This window comes from Haliaeetus leucocephalus, unplaced genomic scaffold (assembly GCF_000737465.1).
Source record: "Haliaeetus leucocephalus isolate CR32 unplaced genomic scaffold, Haliaeetus_leucocephalus-4.0 Scaffold0, whole genome shotgun sequence".
Classification (NCBI taxonomy): domain Eukaryota; kingdom Metazoa; phylum Chordata; class Aves; order Accipitriformes; family Accipitridae; genus Haliaeetus; species Haliaeetus leucocephalus.
In genome coordinates, this window is record NW_010972436.1 from 11,498,381 (window position 1) to 11,511,315 (window position 12,935).

Below are 12,935 nucleotides of genomic sequence, written 5' to 3' on the forward strand. Positions count from 1 at the left end.
CCCTTTGCTGCATATTTTTTGTCACTTTAAGGAAGCCTTATCTCTGGGGATGACAGTAGGAAATGGGGGTTCTGGTAACCAGAAGGTAGAAGAGGCTGATATGAAACAAAACCAAGACTTCTCTGTGTTATGTTTCTTTTTTTGTTTGTTTTTCAGCTAGGGAGAGTGACAGATGGAGTGCAGCAGCCATACTTTTCGCTAGATGCATATTCTTTGCAAGAATGCAGTTCCACTAAGATGAAAAACTTGAGCACGGCTTTTGGTCTGCTGAGCTTCCAGGGCAGTGTTTCTGTAGCCCCTTGGCTCCAATCCATTAAAGATTATTCAATTTAAAAATTGTGCCACTAAAATTCACTGTGCTTATAAGAGACTTAATACTGACAAGGGCTTAGAGAGGGCAGTCACCTGAACATCCCAGTGAGCCCTGATGGGAATGGGAATGATATGTTCTTAGAATAACCTTCTGGAAAGCCTAAGAAGCAAGCAAAACATAAGTATAGCAATTCTTGCTGTTCAAAGCCTTGGTCCATGCCAGACCTCATGCAAGTTACAGAAGAATAGGTAGAAATGGATGTTGGCCCTTGGGAGGACATTGTAACTATTCTCCATCATATAAACGCAGGAAGACCTAAAAGGGAATCAAACTTGGATCAAGTCTTACTTCCGCAATGTACTTGACCACTGGGCAAAGGAGTAGTTAAAATGTGTCTACATTCAAATGGGAAAATGAGAATCGTTTTCACCAACAGAGCCTTGCCTCTGCAGCCTTCATGGTGAGCTGCCACGTGCCAGCTCACACCATGCTGCATTTGAAGTGGTGTTTTCTTGGTTGATAACTAGCCAAATGCCTCAGCTGCTCATACAAATGGTTCAATGCAAATCAATGAGATTTTCTGGACACAAGCAGTTAATATTTCAACAAGCAACTGCAGATAAAATTGCTGTGTCAGATTGCGTGGCAAAGAGAGCTATTGCCCTTGTTCAGAAAATTCTGTGCCTGGAAAGTTTTCAGACCTTCCCATTTCAATCATCTGAAAAATTCTGCTTTCAGATCAACTTTGAAACGTTCAGAGTCTTTGTATGCCAGTCTTTTTTTTACATTGTTTTTCTAGTTTGGAAGAATTGAAGATGAAACAGAGGGTTTTCTACCCCCTGGCAAACCTCAGGAGGCAGGTTACTGCTACAGACTTTGCTCTGGTTCTGCAACTGTCCTAATGTCTATAACTGTGTATTAGGATAAGAGGTCATTACAGTCATTCAGTCCTTTCTGAGAAGCATCTTGCTGGATGCTCTATTTACCAAGCATGTTCATATGTGTGTGGATGCATTTCGGTTTTCCAGCTGATTTTCCAAGGACAAGTGGGCCTTTTGCTGCACGCTGTTCCCTTCCTTACATGCAGAATTTGTCAGATTCCCAGAAAATGTCTACCTTGAAACATGTCAGTCCAATAACAGTGAAAAAAGCAGATTAAATTTTGCACCATGGTTTGATTCAACAAACCATGTTTTTTGAAGAAATAGCTTGATTCTGCTGTAAAAAAAACATGCCAGCGAAGCACAGCAGTTTCTTCTATCTCTCTCAGCCCACATGTCTGCCATTTTTGCCCCCACTCTCCTAAATATGTCTATGTCACCCAAAGGACGTAGTCCTGGGCTTTTGGCCAATATCCTGGGCTTGAATTCCCACACAGAAAAGCATTTACTTGGGAAAATAATATCATGTGGCAGCCGGTAGGCACAATACTACCTCAACTGCCAGAATGCACTGACTCTAAATGAAGCTGTGGCAGATGGCCTGAAATGTTTCAGTGCTTTCCTTCTCTAGACCAGGATTACCCAATTAATTTGTGCTACGGTGCATTGGGGCTTTCATCAGGTTCTGGTCAGATGGGTGGGATGCACTGGATCTAGCTTTGCTGGACCAAGCAGGGTCTGCAGGTAGGATGAAGGCAGTGTACAGCCAAATCCCTGGGACAGCAGGCTCCTGGCAGGGACGGACGAGTAGGAAAGAATATGGGGTCATCCCTCAGGACACCAGGGACAATGTCTGTTGAAATGAGAAGAAATGGACTCCTGGTTCAGATCATGACTGAGCCCACCATTTGAGCAGCCCTGTTTTAGATAAGGGTGGCATTTTACTTGGTAGTGATGCTTTTATACGCACTATACCTGCAGAAGTAGCTTTATGTTACTGTTTATTGAGTGTTGTCCTCATGCGTGGTACTTGGTAGATAGAGCAAAAGGCCAGTAGGACCTTTCTGTTGTTGTGATTAGAGAAATCCATACGTGAACAAAAAGGTTATTTTTGTTAAGACAGTGGTGATCTATAGGGAGATTTGGTATAGCTTAGGGAAAATATATGGAGAAGAATAAGAAAGAGTGAAATATGACATCAAGATTTTGGGGTTTTGGACAGTGCAATCATTTTTAGTGCAGCAGAATAGTTGGCAGAAAAAAATGAGCAGCTATCATTTTGCTAGGTTTATTAGAAGGAGTGACTTTGAAGTGTAACCTAGTAAATACAGTCCATCAAACCAGAATTAGGCCAGCTGCATATTACTGAAATAGCTCAAGGAAAATGTCCTTGTCTCTTCTATCCTCTTCTCTGGGTACATGTTTTCACTTGGTTAAGAAAAGTCAGTGGAATTGCATTTAAAAGTGTTGTCACTTCACAGTCTGTCACAGGGCTTTTGCCAGCTCCCTTCAAAAGGAGTTGGTGCCTAGAACTGTGCCAGCTGGTTGATCTGATCATCCCATCACTTTACTAGAAAATCTAAATATACAGCAGTACAAGCTGAAATATGTCTGCTGTCCTGTTTTGCAACTATTCTGCATTTGAATGAAGAACTACTTTCACATTAAAGCAGTACTGAAGCTCTCTCTATCTTTCTGTTCTATAGGTTGTCATTTTGTATTTTGAGCCAAGTGTATTTCGCTGTGTTCTCCTAAGATGGGTTCGTCTTCTGGGCTTTGCTACTGTTTATGGAACTGTGACGCTCAAGCTGCACAGGTATTTCACATATTATTAATTTCCATCTCTGTGGGAGTATGTGCAATCTGTGTGGTTACTTAGATGGAAGAGCTGCAAATATTATAATCAAGCGCCGCTTGTGATTTTTAAAAACACTGGGTATTTCTTCTCACTATTCCTGCTCAAATTATATGCTACTAATCCCAGTAGAGAACTATGAATGCCGACAGGGTTTGATGAAAAATATATACATCAGCTGTAAAATTGTGCAAGAACCCCTTTTCACAGAAGGTGAATATATTTTCCTTGAATATAGGAAAATACAGAAGTGTTCATAGAGTGTTCAAAAGTGTTCAAAATTTTCCTTGTAAAGTGTTCATAGAGAGATGCTTTCTAAGTGTTTAGATACAGCTATGGTGGGTAAAACAATATGCTGTGGTGTATATTCTTAATATGTTTTCTTATGGCTCATAAGTCAAAGGCTGCTTTCTTCAGGCAATCATAGCAGACAGGCTACACACTCACAAGCATCAGTTCCCACCAGCAAAAAGTGTGGAAAATTCTGGGTTCCATGGGGTTGGCAGTGCATTCACATGCGATTCAGAGATTCAAATCCCACTTCTACAGTACCCTTAAAAACTGAAGCCTTTTCTGGGTATACTGGATAAAATCCTAATGCTTCTTCCTCTTTAAACTTTAGTGAAAAAACTTAGTGATAGATTCTGCAAGTATTTTTATTGAAGCAAAGAGACATGCAGTATGTGTATATTGGTACTTGAACATCTTGGATGAAGTAGGCTTGCTCATCTCTTTATCTTAGTTTCATTACTGTGTTGGCGTGTTAGATAGAGGAGGTTTGGTATTATACTTGTAAACTGAATGAGGACTGAGAATATCTTGTGTTTCATGTTGCACTGTTGGCTTGTCACATTTTCGGTGGAAAACCGTGCTTTCCCATTGAAATAGAGCCTCTTCTTGCAGCTCCCTTTTATTTGTGCCCTGGTTACAAGTGTACACTGTAGCTGGTAAACTCTGACTGTATAATGCTATGTCTGGCCACATCTTTGCACTGAAAATCATCCAGAAAATCCCACACCCTTTTTCTGGGATGAACAATTTCTGATGCAAAAAGAATAACAACTAGAGCACTGTAGAAAAGATGTAGCAGAACTGGTGACTTTGCTTGGATGGTTTGTTATCTATAGCTCAGATATATAGAGAAACAGCCTAAGACTATGGAAGACTCACATTGTCATTGCAGTTCTGCTACCCTAACAGGCTGTTTATATGATTTTACGTGATTTGAGGAAGCAATATCCTGACAGGGCAGTTGATCTTCCATTTATATGAATTTCTGCAAAATGGGGCAGAAAATCTTGCACTTCTGCTTTGCTCATTCAGCTCTTCAGTGTTACTTTGCACCTGTGCTGACAGGGTCAGCAAATGGGACAAGGACTGAATAAGAAACCAAGAGTGAACTACGCCCTCAGCCTTGATCAGCATAAAACAATGAAGGCTATCAGCAGACTGGACTGCATCAACAGGAGAGCAGCCAGAAGGTTGAGGGAAGTGATTATTCTCCCTTACGCAGCATGCCTTAGACCATACCTGCAATGCTGTGTCCAGTTTTGGACTTGCCCAAGACATCACTGAACTCGAGTGAGTTCAGTGAAAGGACATCAGGATGGTCAGAGCTTGGAGCACTGGTGCTGCAAGGAGAGGTTGAGGCAGCAGGGCTTGTTCAGCCTGGAGAAGAGATGTGCTGGAGGGACGTAACAGCAGCTATCCAACACCTATAAGGAGGTTACTGAGAAGATGGAGCCATGCTCTTTACAGTGGCATATACTGGGAGAACAAAAGACAACAACAGATTGAAATGGGAGATTTCAACTTTATACAATATATAAATTAGCATCAGTGTCAATGTCATACAAGGAAAACATTTTCACTATCAGGGTAATTAAGCAGTGGAGCTGGTAGCCCATAAGGTTATGAATTTCCATACTAGGAGGTTTTCAAGACCCAACTGGATAAAGCCCTGAGCAACCTGGTCTGGATTCAGTGTTAAGCCTGCTGTGAGTACTGGGTGACCTTCTAAGGTAATTCCAACCTGAATAATTCTATATTTCTTTGTGAATCATGAAGAGAAAAAAAACCCTATTCAGTATATTAATCTAGAATTACTTTCTCTAGGAATCTATCCTTGGTTTCCACCCAGGTATCCTGACCATTCATTTCCTACATTCATGATACTGTGGTCTTTTTTTAGTACTGAATATTTCAGTCAGGGAGCATGCCTTGCAGAAGACCAAGTCAAGTTAGATATATGTTTTATTATATACATTTGCAACAGTTATGCTAATTAGGAATAATATGATGCTAATAGAAATTTGGTAGACATTTTTGGCAGATGTAATTTAATCCACAGGCATTGCAGGGTTGAAGAATGGCTTACTACAGACACCACAAATATTCATGACAAGCACTGGTTCCCTCCTGCAGGTAACCTGTGTCTTGCCTGGGGAAAGAACTGATTCCTAGCAAGGAACTTGTGATTTTTCTAAATTTAATGGGAAATCCAATGTTGTGTAGAAGCAGCTGTTAATGATAACCAGAAAGTCTAAAGCTGTATTTCTCAACAAATGAGGTGCTTTTAGTAGCACTGGAGCATGAAGGTTATCCAAAGCCAGGTAGGAGGCACTGGAAACACTTTCTTTTCTTTGTGACTTTGTTTTCCTGTAGCTCCCCACTTCCTGAGGAGGTCTTTGAGGTTTCGTTAGGGTCAAGCATCAAGGAGAAATCAGAAAAGTAGCCAAAAGCAGATGCTTAAGGAAAAGTAAAAGAACAGGGAAGTCATGTACTGCTTCATTCTTTGTACACCCATCACAGTCAATTTCTACAGTGCCTCATCTTAAATTGCCTCTTTCTCACTCATTGTGCATTTTTAAAATAATGAGCTGATGTTTCTGGGGGTGGAAGAATGGGGGTAAGGAAATGAGCTTAATTTAAGAAATCTAGCTGTAGAGAAATCTAAATTTAAGAAATCTAGCTGAACATAAAACTCAATACTTTCCTCAACAGTGAATTCTTCAAAATAATGCTCTCAAGAAATAATGATGCTTCAAATTTAACCTTTTCAGTTTAAAAGAGCTGCTGATGTTGCATCTTTCAGTATATTTCTGGGACTGAAGACTGTGTCCTTTTTCAAGTCCTGTATTTTATGAACAGGTTATCTCATTATTTTTAATAATTTGTGAACTTCTACCATCTTGGTGTCAGGATCAGTACAGAATCCTTAATTCTGGATTAAAGCATAAGAATGGAAGAAAGCTATAGGTATATACATACAGATATACATATATGTATATGTGCATGTGTATATACGTAGGATAGCTTACACACATTTTAGGAGAATGAAACCCAGGAATGGGGTCTCTAGTTTTCGGAGTCTCCATTTCTTATATTAGTAAGAAAAAAAGGAGGAGAGTGAGGAAGTGAGGAGAATGAGAAGGTATGGAGAAATTAATGTTCCAGATATGGAAAACAAGGCAATGACAGACAATGGTCTTTTTTTAAGTAGTGATGGTGGGATGGGCGTGTTGGGGGGGAACAAGAAGATGTTAACACTATGAGGCAATTCTGTACTTCACCTAAATGCTGTGCTAAGATTGCCATTGCTGTGCCTTGCCATCTGGTACAGTCAGAGAAAGTAGTGGCGCTTCTTACAGGTCTTTGTAGGTGATAAAGAAAAGAGGAGAAGAGCAGTGTGGGTAGTGTGCGGTGCAGCATGTCATGTGTCGTGGCTCGGTGTCTTACAGAAGAGGAGACTCGTGCTAGCAGAGAATCCAAAGAAGATGTAAGTTTGCTTCTTGAAGCACTTGAGTGGAGGTGAGCATTGACAGTGAGAACATAAAAGAGGAGGACATGGCGTAACCTCCTCTTGTAGCTAGGGGAGGGAAAGAACATACAGATGATCCCAGCTAGAAGTGGCTGTTGGGAACATGGTGCAGAAAGGGGCAGAAGGTGCCTCAGCAGCTGGAGCCTGTACAGTTGGGTGGTCCCTAGGCCAATATTTCACAGTTCATAGTGCCAATAGATGATAGTTCCATAATGCCAATACGCCACTACCCGATGTTTCCATGAAAAGGGGCACTAGTGATGAAGTACCGCAGAGAGAAGTTTTGTCTCGGAGTAGTGGTTACTGTATAACCTCAGTAGGTGGGCAAGGACAGTGAGATGGCTATCGGCTGTAGCAGTGAGCTACCCTTTGTTTTTGAAATGAGTCAAGCCGTTGTGGTCATTTTGGTTGAAACCTCCAGAAAAGTGGGAGATTTAATTTCTATCAAATTACTTGCTTTTTTCTTATGGAAAGCAAGTGTGAAGTGGCTTCAGGCAGATGGATTTTTCTGTTGGATTTTGCCACTGGGTGTGGTCTGTAGCGGTTGTTATCCCATGTGGAAAAAAAAAAAGGGGAAAAATTGTTTTGGAGGCAGATGTTACTGTTGCAGAAATGCAGTGTCCTGAGCTCTGGTCTGATACTGCATTGTGAAATTGTTTGGGTTTCTACTGCTTTAACTTGACTGGCAGGATTAGGTGTTTGAGTCTGTTTGCAAGGCAGGAAAAGGGGTGGTTTAGTCAAGCCATAGAGATGGTTACACCATGGGGCCTTACTATAACCATTCTGACCATTTCTCTTTCTCTTCCCTGGAAGTAGTTTATTTTAACACCTGAGAAGTTTGATCTTTGTTGTATTTATGCAGCTCTGTTCATTTTGTAAATACAGTTCCTGTGATGTTATGGGAAATGCATGGGGGCAGCTATTCCTGTTTATTATATTCCCACAAAATAAATCACAGCATCAGCTGCAAGAAAGCCAAGTGACCTGTCACTGTGAACTCCCCTCTAAAGACCAACCATCCTGAGACAAACTTGCTGTGGACACTATGGGTGTATGTTATAGGATCTATTCCATGGTTCTTTGTGCTGAAACTTGCTATAAATCTTGCCCAGGCCTTGGAAGGAGAATTTGTCTGCCTCTCCTTCTGAGGGATTTGTGGAACTGTCTACAAATGAGTGATTTCCCCTCTTCTCCTCCTGAAAGCGGGCAGGCTGCAACTTGAGTTAGAATTGACTGCAAGGCTGATAAACTTTAAAGTACTCCTCTCCTGGGTGAGATGGCTTTTTGTAGGAATTGGGTTTGAATTAACAGATAAACCGGATAAAAACTGAGGTTAGTTTTGTGCAGTTACGTAACAAAGGTGTAATCTCAAGTTTCCCCATTAACTTTAATTCCTGATAATGCAAACAAAGCTCAGTGACACCATGTTTCTGTATGTTCCATGCAACCTCACAGAAGGAGGTTCAATGTGCAGTTTCCCTGGTCTCTGACTGCATTGTCTTAAGCAGGAGAAGAGAAGAGTATGTGGTCAGACATGAAGCTGCCATCAGAGAAGCAGTAAGTGATGTGTCTGGCACACAAATCTGTGCAGATCCCTGGAGGGAGGGAGATGAAGACGTGAAGACATTTTTCTGGAGAGGGGAGAGACACCCAGTCTGAAGCCTTGGCTGAACATTGTTGCCTGAGCACTGCTTGTTATCGTTCCGGCTTCAGGAAGAAGGGCAGCTGGACTTTTGAAAATAAACATCCTGCGCTGAGAAGATTCTTGTTTTGTACTGCCAGTTTCTCTTCTACAAGGAAAATTAACTCAAGAAGGTTCCAAAATTTGCCAGTGCTTGGCAGAGAAGGGCTCACAGCCATATATGTTTTGCTGTGGGCTCCTGGAGCTCCATGCCTTTTTGATGCTCTTGCAGCTGTAGCTCCCTGTTCTGCCTTTTCTCTTCAATTTGTGTTTATGCGAGAGCTGCATGATGCTGGTTTGAATATCAGAGCCAGCAGCAGTGCAGAAACCATAAGGGTTAAAAAAGAGCCTTCCTTCATTACTGTCACCTCACTATCACCAGCTTTGTTTTCTTGTAGTGATGACTCAGATGAGAGGGAGGTACCTAGTTTCAGCTAAAAGAGACATGGGGAAAAAAGAAAGGCATCAGGTACTTTTTGTATTTATTGTGAACTTAATTTAATTAAGAAAAATTAAATCTTCTGTGAGAGCAAGGCATCCTTGTCCTCTTCCACTGCTTTTTCAACATGTAGCACGTTTACCCATCTTTGTTTAAAGAAGAAGGAAAGCAGCACACGGAAAATGTGCGTGGATTCTTGTCATTTGCATCATATGAAGCTCACATCACGGATGCTTCTTTTTTATGAAAAGAGAGTTCAAAGATAACAGTGAAGAAGAGGTTGTATACACTAAGCCCTGCAAAGCTTTATGGAAAACAGTGTTGGGGTAGAAAACAGACCTTATGAATGTTCCTGCAGATTGAAGGCTGAAACCCGCAGCATCAGCAGGTCCTTCTCCGCCTGATGTGCCCTGGGTGGTCAGTGGGCACGTGCTGCTGGCTGCTCCTGCGCTGTGCCCTGTGCCTGTCTGTTGGAGGAAAAGGCAGAGAAACGGGGGCTTTAAGGGCTGGGGGCAGAGTGGAAGGCTGGGAGATGCCGTTTAGGGAGGAAGGGAGTTGGACTTGCTGGAAAAGCGTATGCGCATACAGTAGGAGTTCATAAGGAATGAAGTTTCACTAATTAGACTGGTCATGGAAAAATCTGTTTTCTTGTTAGCATGTCTTAGCCTAATTAATTCATTTCCTGAGTATAATTCATTTCTCTTGCCTGCTGCAAACTTTTGCTTGTTTGTTTATTTATTTTTATGGTATACAAAAACCCAGGTCTTTAGACAACAACTTAGAGAGTTTAGTAAATTCCATATAGCATTCCTACATGATGCACATTCAGGATGAAATTCTCATTTTCGTAGTTCTTCTAGATTAAATAACAGTCATATTCTATTTTATTGTGGCTTTTTTCCCAATGAAATCTGCATTATTAAAACCCTATTTAGCTCTTTTGTATCCCTGCCATTCTCAAGCAATAACTAGCCTTAACTAGACAGCATAATGTTTCTGTTTCATATTTCTGAATAAAATATCTACTTTCATATGTATAAACTAATAAAATGTAGCACAACTGTTATTAAGACACTCGGTGCAGAATTAATCTTGATGAAGCACAGTGTAGAAGTGGGACTAATAAACATTATCTTTAAGCAAAAAAATCAGTGGCATATAAAGTATGTAAGATTATTAGAGTACTGTGATCCTGAAAATATTCTCATCCATATTCCTATTAATATTTAATTTATATAAAAATATTGTAGATACCGCTGTACAGTTCCATGGGCTGCTTTTTTTAATCACCTTAATATAGCACACATTCTGCTTTATCATAGTAGACTGAGTTTGGCTAAGGAAAGTTCAAAGAGAAGATAAAGAAAGTATATGGTGTTTTAATATTAAATTATATTGCTATCAAGATTAAAAAAACCCCACAACAGTGGGTTGGAAGGCCCCCTGCAATGGTCCACAGGTATCACAATACCTTTCAGATGTCTTGATGGCATGCAAGAGCACCATGTGCGATAATGGGAGAAAGGGCTGGTTTTGCACATCAGATTACATGATAGCAGAAGGACTTTGGAACTGGAGCTGGAACCCATCCTCTCTGAGACCTTACCCAAGCCCAGGACCCCCTCAGGAGGCAAAACTTTGTGTTGTGGTGCAATACAGCAGCATCTTCCTTCCAGGTGGGCATGCATTTGTGCATGCATTTGCAATACAAGTAATGTAGCTCTACAGACTGTTTTTTTTCTCGTTACATGGGAAGGACAGAAGTGGTCGGTGGAACAAGGTATCTGCTGCCGAGCTGTCTGCTGGGTGGGATTATGGCATGAAAGAGAAACCAGGCATTGCACTGCAATACATGAGTTATAGGCTATTTGTGGAGGAGTGTGAAGAGAAGTTAAGTATCTGACTCACACTGCACACACAGGGGCTGATCACGGTTAAGAGGAAGCAGAGATTTGCAAATCACATATGCTGATTGTCAGTGAAAAGTCATGACTGGAGGGGAGGCTTCTGGAGAACTACTGTGAAGGGTCAGGCGTAAGCCTGATACTATTTAGCATTTTCAGTTGCAATGAAGAACCAAGCATAAAATGATTACTCATAAAATTTGTGAATAAGACAAAGCTTGGTGAAATGGCAAATTTTGTTTCAGAAAGGATAGTAATGAAAAGTAATCTTTATTGCTTGGTAATTTGGGCTTAGTCAAAGAGATACACTGGAATACAGCCAAAAGGCAAATTATAGTTAAGGACTAGTTAAAGACACAAAGTTGAGGAGGAGTTTTAAACGTTATCAGTAGAGAATTGATTTTGCAGCAGGAGGTGACATCTTTGAGACTAATACAAATGCATTATGTCCTGTTCCTGAGATGCATTTTTAAAGGGGGTGTGCGATAGATGGATGTGGTTCAGAAAGTATTTGAGGGCTAGGAAAAGTGCATGATACTGTGAAACCTAATCTGTTTTTTAGATCAGCAAGAAGACTGAGAGATGACTTCTTGTGTGGTGTATAAACAAGCAAGGAGAGAAAAAGTAGTCACAAAAGGCTCTTTAATCTACTGGACTGAGGTTTAATAAGATCTGGTAGCTGGGAGCCAAAGCCAGAGAAATTCAAATGAGCAATCTGGCACAAATTCTTCTCAGAGGGGTGCTTAGCTACTGAAAAATCTAACGAGAAAAATGAGGAATTTTTTGTGCTGCTTTCAGATCAAAACTGAATCCCTTCTTGGAAGATATTCTATAGTTAAATACTACTACAAATTACAGGGGGTTCTATTTAAAAAGTCCTATATTTGGCCTTTCTTTTATGAACATGCAATAGAAATGATAGCATTCATGTTAGTATGGGTCTATTGAGAACTTAAGCATATTTATAAACTGAAATGACATATTTATAGTTGTACTGTTTAATGGGATACACCAGTTGCTTTGAAATTGGTCCTGATCACTTACCTTAAGCAGATCTTTAGGGCTAGGAAAACTGGTGCCTGGACCAAATATTCTCAGATACTAGTTGCTCTTTTCTGGATTATTGTGAAGTTGCCACTATGTTCTTGAAAATTGAGTCTTTATCTGATCAACAGTAACCAACCAGTGGTGACATAAAATGCTGTGTTGCCATGCTGTAATATACACAGGGGTAAAGCTGGTCAGCGTTGTACCAGTCTGCACATTGGTGAGTTATCCTCATATATGCTTTTCTGAAAGATGTCCAAGGCTCTATAAGAATTTTAGATGCCATGTATTAGATCCATGATCTGAACTGGAAAGCTTAAGATAACACTGCCTTGGCTGCTTGAAGTTCAGGAATACATAGACAGTAGGTCCTGAAGAAAGCTTCAGTATTTATTAATTCAGTCACAAGTATCAAGCTATACCTTTTAGAGTAATCTGTAATATTTTCAATTAAAAATTACCACAAAAAAATTGTATTAAAAATTAAAACTCTTTTGCTATTGCAGAGCATTGCAGTACAGTGCACTGGTGGGCTTTACATGCAGCTGAGTTTTGGATTTTCTTGACTTGAGTCCTACCTCTTCCACGTGCACAATGTGAGCCTCTGTACATAATTGCAGTTAGTTGTATACCGTTCAAGCTGGAGCCTCTGTTTCTGGGAAAATCGAAAAATACTAGCAGTGAATAATCAGTGTAAAATTTTGAACGCCTGTTTCTAATGGGTGAATTAAGTTTGCTAGCAGCGCTGGGTTACTCACGGGTCTCTGGGTCTCTTCCCAGCCATCACCACCATTGTGCTCTGGCAGTTCATAGCAGCGCGGTTGTCCTGGTGGAGCCATGTTCTGCACTTGGCCTCTGCAACAGCAACATCTATTATTTTCCTGAGATCTTCTGAGCAAAACAATCTCTCTCACCCCTGCTGGGATTTCAGGGAGGTGCCACCTGTTTCTCCCAGGCATGCCTAGGGAAGGTTACAACTTTGTGTGGGCGCAGGG

General features: G+C 40.8%; 1 protein-coding gene across 1 annotated transcript in view; it reads left to right on the plus strand.

Annotated features, from left to right (window-relative positions):
* The window catches only part of GPR158 (G protein-coupled receptor 158), a 205,327-nt gene that overhangs the window by 151,295 nt on the left and 41,097 nt on the right, over window positions 1-12,935 (plus strand). Inside the window, exon 6 of the mRNA XM_010582222.1 lies at window positions 2,901-3,010. Within this exon, the coding sequence (XP_010580524.1) occupies window positions 2,901-3,010 (110 nt within the window). The remainder of the gene's footprint in view (window positions 1-2,900; window positions 3,011-12,935) is intronic.